At 53.4% G+C, this 7,500-nt stretch overlaps 1 protein-coding gene across 1 annotated transcript in view; it reads right to left on the bottom strand.

The window, feature by feature from the left end:
* LOC117040428 (fibropellin-1-like) overlaps window positions 1-7,500 on the bottom strand; it is a 29,878-nt gene that overhangs the window by 21,585 nt on the left and 793 nt on the right. The window contains exon 2 of the mRNA XM_033138207.1: window positions 1,766-2,428. Coding sequence (XP_032994098.1) covers window positions 1,766-2,428 — 663 coding nt within the window. The remainder of the gene's footprint in view (window positions 1-1,765; window positions 2,429-7,500) is intronic.

Below are 7,500 nucleotides of genomic sequence, written 5' to 3'. Positions count from 1 at the left end.
CATCTCCCATCAAGTTGGCGGCCTCTGGGCTCTGGGCGCCGGGCGCTACATCTCCCATCAAGTTGGCAGCCTCTGGGCTCCGGGCGCCGGGCGCTACATCTCCCATCAAGTTGGCGGCCTCTGGGCTCCGGGCACCGGGCGCTACATCTCCCATCAAGTTGGCGGCCTCTGGGCTCTGGGCGCCGGGCGCTACATCTCCCATCAAGTTGGCAGCCTCTGGGCTCCGGGCACCGGGCGCTACATCTCCCATCAAGTTGGCGGCCTCTGGGCTCTGGGCGCCAGGCGCTACATCTCCCATCAAGTTGGCGGCCTCTGGGCTCCGGGCGCCGGGCGCTACAACTCCCATCCGCTCCAGCAGACAGCATGGCCAGTGGCCTGGGGTGATGGGAGTTGTAGTCCGGCCGCAACACCTACCCTCCGTGGGATGGCCTGGGACTCGGGTTGAGGAAGCCCCGGCAGAGGCAAACTCCGGCCCTCCAGATGTTTGGGGACTACAACTCCCATCGTCCCTAGCTAGCGGGACCAGTGGTCAGGGATGATGGGAGTTGTAGTCCCGAAACATCTGGAGGGCCGAGGATGAGGAAGCCTGGCAGAGGCGAACGCGTGGCAACCCGTACGGACGGCGTGCGTGCGGCATCCTGTGTGGAGTGCGCACGCGCGGGGGTGCCGCACATGCGCGGTCTGCGCGGGGTGCCACGTGCGAGCGGCAGCGCACGTACGGACCGCGCGTGTGCGCCGTCCCGTACGGAGTGTGCGCGTGTGGGATGCCGCACGTGCGCATGTGAAGAGTAGCGCGTACGGACTGCGCATGTGTGGCATTCCGTACTGAGTGCGCATGCATGGGATGCCGCACATGCGCAGTCCGTATGGGATGCCTAGTGGGAGCGAGAGCATGGACAGACTGCGCATGTGCGGCGTCCCGTATGCAATGCGCATGCGTGGGATGTCGCACATGCGCAGACCGTATGGGATGCCACGTGCGAGCGAGAGCACGGACAGACTGCGCATGTGCGGCATCCCGTATGCAATGCGCATGCGTGGGAAGCCGCACATGCGCAGTCCATACAGGGTGCCACGTGCAAGCAACCCATACGGAGCGCGCACATGTGGGATGCCGCACATGCGCAGTCCGTACGGGCTGCCAGGCACGAGCAATACGGACAGACTGCGCATGTGCTGCTTCCCATACGGAGTGCGCGCGCGTGGGACGCCGCACATGCGCACTCCGTACGGGGGTGCCGCATGCGAGCGAGAGCACAGACGGACTGCGCATGTGCGCCATCCCATACGGAGTGCGCGCGCGTGGGATGCCGCACACGCGCACTCCGTACGGGGGTGCCGCATGCGAGCGAGAGCACAGGCGGACTGCGCACGTGCGACATCCCCGTATGCAGCGCGCATGCGTGGGCCGCCGCGCACGCGCGGTCCACACGGGGTTCCGCGCACCAGCACCGCGGACGAACCGCGCATGTGCGGCATCCCATCCCGTACGGGGTGCCGTTCGTGAGCAGCAGCACGGACGGACGGACCGCACATGCGCAAGACGCCACACATGCGCACTCCGCCCGGGGTGCCGGGAAAATTGCCGCGCCGGGTACAACCTGGGCTCACCGTTTGCTGGTCTATGACCATAATCAAGTTTTATTATTATTATTATTATTATTATTATTATTATTATTATTATTATTATTATTATTATTATTAACCTGGGCCCGCCACGCCACTGCTGGCACGTGCCCCTTCCCCGCAGTCGCCCCAATCGTACCTGTGTAGCCCAGCGGGCAGCGGCAAGCGTAGTGGTCCATCAGGTTGAGGCACGACCCGTTGTTTCGGCACGGGCGTGAGGCGCACTCGTCGATGTCCATCTCGCAGCGGTGGCCCTGGAAGCCGGGCACGCAGAAACATCTGTAGCCCTCCGCCCCGTCCAGGCAGATGGCGCCGTTTTGGCACGGGCTCGTGGCGCAACCGCCCGCATCCTCCTCCTCCTCCTCGCAGCGGACGCCGCGGTAGCCGGGCCGGCACAGGCAACCGTAACCGCCGGCGCTCTCGGCGCAGGTGCCGTTGTTGCGGCACGGCCGGCTGGCGCACAGGGCCGGCGCGGCGAGGCAGCCGTAACCGCCGGGCACCTCCACGCACTGCGGGCAAGGGTTGCTTTGGCACGCCGTTCCGTCGAGGCTGCAGGAGAGACCCGGCGGGCAGTGGCATGTGTAGTTCAAGTGTCCGGCTATCCCGCCGCAGAGCCACTCCGGCGGGCAGGGGTGCGCGGCGCACGGGTGGTGCGGCGGGTCCCCGCAGTCTTTCCCCTCGTCGGCGGCGGGCAGGCCCGGCGGGCAGAGGCACCGGTAGCCACCCGGCAACTCTACGCAGGTGCCGCCGTCCCGGCACGGGGACGAGGAGCAGGCGCCGAGCAGCGCGGAGGAGACGAGCCCTGGGGACGGGGAAGGAAAGGAAAGTGTGAGGCGGCGGGACAGAAGGTGGCACACACACTCACACACATGTTATACCCACACACATATTATACACACACACACACACACACACACATATTCGCATATACACAAATATGTACACATATACACACACATATAGTACACACACACATATACACACTCATATACACACACACATACACATACACCTATACACACACCTATACACACCTATACACACACCTATATCACACACACACACACACACTCATATACACACATACGCACACAAACACATATACACATACACATATACAGACACACCTATACACACACACACTCAGGCGCGCGCGCGCACACACACACACACACATCTATACATATACATATACACACATACACATACATACACACACTCACACACACATTATATACACACACATATTATACACACACATATACACATATACACAAATATGTACACATATACACACATACACATATACACACTCATATACACACATACATACACACACATACACATACAGACACCTATACACACACTCAGACACACACACACGCACATATACACAAATATGTACACATATACACACACACATATAATACACACACACACACACACACACTCATATACACACATACATGCACGCACACACACACACTCACTCACTCACACACACACACCCTTTACACACACCTATACACACACATATATATCACACACACACAAACACATATACACATACACATATACAGACACACGTATACACACACACTCAGACGCGCGCGCGCGCACACACACACACACAAACAAACAAACCTATACACAAATACACACACATACAGACACACATTATACACACACGCACACACACACGCACATATACACAAATATGACACATATACACACAGACACATGTACACACACACACATACACCTATACACACACATTCAGACACACACACACACACCCTATACACACACCTATACACATGAGAAGGGATATGGGGCAAAAATGAGAAGCTGAGCTGGAAACCAGGTGGCACATGAGTGGAGACATGGAGCATCAGAGAGGTGCTGAGCTGGGCAGCAGGTGGCACACGAGAAGTGCTTAAGAGCAGTGGACTCGTAATCCGGTGAACCGGCTTCGCGTCCCTTCAACCAGTGTGGTTAAGAGCGGTGGACTCGTAATCTGGTGAACCGGCTTCGCGTCCCTTCAACCAGTGTGGTTAAGAGCGGTGGACTCGTAATCTGGTGAACCGGGTCCGCGTCCCTTAAACCAGTGTGGTTAAGAGCGGTAGACTCGTAATCCGGTGAACCGGCTTCGCGTCCCTTCAACCAGTGTGGTGAAGAGCGGTAGACTCGTAATCCGGTGAACCGGCTTCGCGTCTCCTCTCTTCCACCTGCAGCTGCCGGGTGACCTCGGGCTAGTCGCCCTTCTCCGAAGCCTCTCCGCCCCACTCGCCCCACGGAGGGTGTTTGTTGCGGGGGGGGAGGAAGGGAAAGGAGAATGCGAGCCGCTCGGGGAGCGCATGATGCGTGCGCACACTCGCACACACACATAATCCCTGCCTGGTTTTCACGCCGCATTCCTCCCTGGGCGGGGGACTTTCCGGGACGGAGGCTCCCGTAAAAGCCCTCCCACCCACCCCCCGCCGGCGCTGATCCGTGCGACGCCGGGGAAAATGTGCTGAGCTCCGCACATCCCAGCGCACCGGCCCCTTTTCTTCTCGGATTCCCGCTCAGGCGGAAGAAAACGGGGACGACGGGAGAGATTCCCGGAATCCGCCGCCGTTGCCAAAAAGTTAACCCCTCGCGTTGCAAACCGAAGCTGGGATCAAGCCATGTTCGTTCCGGTTGTGACATTACGGCACGGAACGGCAAAAATATATTTATTAAAGATTTTTCAAAGGTAGTACAATGCGTCTCTCTCGTATTTTTCCGTATAACATTTTTATAAGTCAGTGTGGGTGAGACATTAGAAAAGACAAAGAAAAAAAGGAATGAAATCAAAATTTTAGGGAAATTATATATAATCGTAGCGGTGCTTTATTACGGTAATTATTACGATTATTTGCATTTTTATTCAAGTTACACCAGGGGTGGCCGACTCCCAAGAGAATGGGATCGACTTTCGGAATTAAAATCTGGCGGTGATCTAGCCCCGTTTTTTGGGGAGCAGCTCAAACTTTTGCAGCTTTTTTTTGCAAGGGAAAAGCCCTGTTTTTTTGAGGGTCAGCTCAAAGTTTTGCAGCTTTTTTGCAAAGGGAAAAGCCGTGTTTTTTTAAGGATCAGCTCAAAGTTTTGCAGCTTTTTCTGCAAAGGGAAAAGCCCTGGTTTTTTTTTAGGACCAGCTCAAAGTTTTGCAGCTTTTTTGCAAAGGGAAAAGCCCTGATTTTTTTGAGGATCAGCTCAAAATTTTGCAGCTTTTTTTTTGCAAAGGGAAAAGCCCTGATTTTTTTGAGGATCAGCTCAAAGTTTTGCAGCGTTTTTATGCAAAGGGAAAAGCCCTGTTTTTTTGAGGATCAGCTCAAAGATTTGCAGCTTTTTCTGCAAAGGGAAAAGCCCTGTTTTTTTGAGGGTCATCTCAAAGTTTTGCAGCTTTTTCTGCAAAGGGAAAAGCCCTGTTTTTTTGAGGGTCATCTCAAAGTTTTGCAGCTTTTTCTGCAAAGGGAAAAGCCCTGTTTTTTTTGAGGGTCATCTCAAAGTTTTGTCGCTTTTTCTGCAAAGGGAAAAGCTCCGTTTTTTGAGGATCAGCTCAAACTTTTGCAGCTTTTTCTGCAAAGGGAAAAGCTCTGTTTTTTGAGGGTCAGCTCAAGGTTTTGCAAAAGGAAAAGCCCTGTTTTTTTGAGGATCAGCTCAAAGTTTTGCAGCTTTTTTTCTGCAAAGGGAAAAGCCCTGTTTTTTTGAGGGTCAGCTCAAAGTTTTGCAGCTTTTTCTGCAGCTTCCTTGCAAGAATATCATGGCCTACATCCACTGCGTTCCCTTCATCTACCAGGCTTGCCATTCTGTCCAAAAATGAGATCAGATTGGTCCGACGTGACTTTATTTTTCAGAAACCCGTGCCGACTTCGAGTGATCGCAGCGTTCCTTTTGAGGTGCTCCCAGACCGTTTGCTTCACGATCCGCTCTGGAATCTTTCCTAGTATTGATAAAGGAACCTTTTCCCACGATATTCTGATTTTCCGAGTTTCACCTGTATGATCCGGATTAAGTCACAGGTGTTGGTCTGCCATAGTGGAAACGAAAATCAAAAATTCCTTCCAGCAGCACTTTAGAGACCAGCTGAGTTTGTTCTCGGTATGAGCTTTCGTGCGCATGCGCACCTTCTTCAGATACATGCACACTTCCTCAGATTCTCCGTGTGCATGCACGCTTCCTCAGATACATGCACACTTCCTCAGATTCTCCGTGTGCATGCACGCTTCTTCAGATACATGCACACTTCTTCAGATACATGCACACTGCTTCAGATTCTTCCTGTGCATGCACACTTCTTCAGATACATGCACACTGCTTCAGATTCTTCGTGTGCATGCACGCTTCTTCAGATACATGCACACTTCTTCAGATTCTCCGTGTGCATGCACACTTCTTCAGATACATGCACACTGCTTCAGATTCTCCGTGTGCATGCACACTTCTTCAGATACATGCACACTGCTTCAGATTCTCCGTGTGCATGCACGCTTCTTCAGATACATGCACACTGCTTCAGATTCTCCGTGTGCATGCACACTTCTTCAGACACATGCACACTTCCTCAGATTCTCCGTGTGCATGCACACTTCTTCAGATACATGCACACTTCCTCAGATTCTCCGTGTGCATGCACACTTCTTCAGACACATGCACACTTCCTCAGATTCTTCGTGCGCATGCACACTTCTTCAGACACATGCACCCTTCCTCAGATTCTTCGTGTGCATGCACACTTCTTCAGATACATGCACACTTCCTCAGATTCTCCGTGTGCATGCACGCTTCTTCAGATACATGCACACTTCTTCAGATTCTCCGTGTGCATGCACACTTCTTCAGATACATGCACACTGCTTCAGATTCTCCGTGTGCATGCACACTTCTTCAGATACATGCACACTGCTTCAGATTCTCCGTGTGCATGCACGCTTCTTCAGATACATGCACACTGCTTCAGATTCTCCGTGTGCATGCACACTTCTTCAGACACATGCACACTTCCTCAGATTCTCCGTGTGCATGCACACTTCTTCAGATACATGCACACTTCCTCAGATTCTCCGTGTGCATGCACACTTCTTCAGACACATGCACCCTTCCTCAGATTCTTCGTGTGCATGCACACTTCTTCAGATACATGCACACTGCTTCAGATTCTTCGTGTGCATGCACGCTTCTTCAGATACATGCACACTTCTTCAGATACATGCACACTTCCTCAGATTCTTCGTGCGCATGCACGCTTCCTCAGATACATGCACACTTCCTCAGATTCTTCGTGTGCATGCACGCTTCTTCAGATACATGCACACTTCCTCAGATTCTTCGTGTGCATGCACGCTTCTTCGGAATCGATTAAGAATTTATTTTTGGGCGGGGGACTAAATCCTCCCAATTCACCCTTTTCCGAGGTCGCCGGGCTCTGCAGCGGCTCCGACCCCCCGCGTGCAATTGGCACCTGAAATGTCACTCTTAACATTAGCCATGCGCCCCTCTTCATGCTCTCCCAGACAGCTCTGCTGATAAGCATCCTCCTCGCCGATCCCTCACTTAAAATTCCTCAAATATCGGGGTTTATCAGTTTCGGCATCGTCTCCCGGCTTCGGATGAGGACCGAGCCAAGAAACGGAGACCGGACTGGATGAATCCCGAGCCGGAATCGCAGCTTCATGCCGGAGAGAAGCGACTAGCGGGGTGACACAGGGTTCGGTCTTGGCCCCAGTCTTCTTCTTCCACATCTTCATCCATGACTTGGATGATGGGCTTGAGGGTATCCTGATCCAGTTTGCAAAAGGGTCCTCTTCATCCTGGAGAGAAGTGACTAGTGGGGTTCGGTCTTGGGCCAGT

The sequence above is a fragment of the Lacerta agilis genome, chromosome Z, assembly GCF_009819535.1.
Source record: "Lacerta agilis isolate rLacAgi1 chromosome Z, rLacAgi1.pri, whole genome shotgun sequence".
In the NCBI taxonomy this organism is placed as follows: domain Eukaryota; kingdom Metazoa; phylum Chordata; class Lepidosauria; order Squamata; family Lacertidae; genus Lacerta; species Lacerta agilis.
This window is presented reverse-complemented; position numbering and strand designations above follow the sequence as displayed.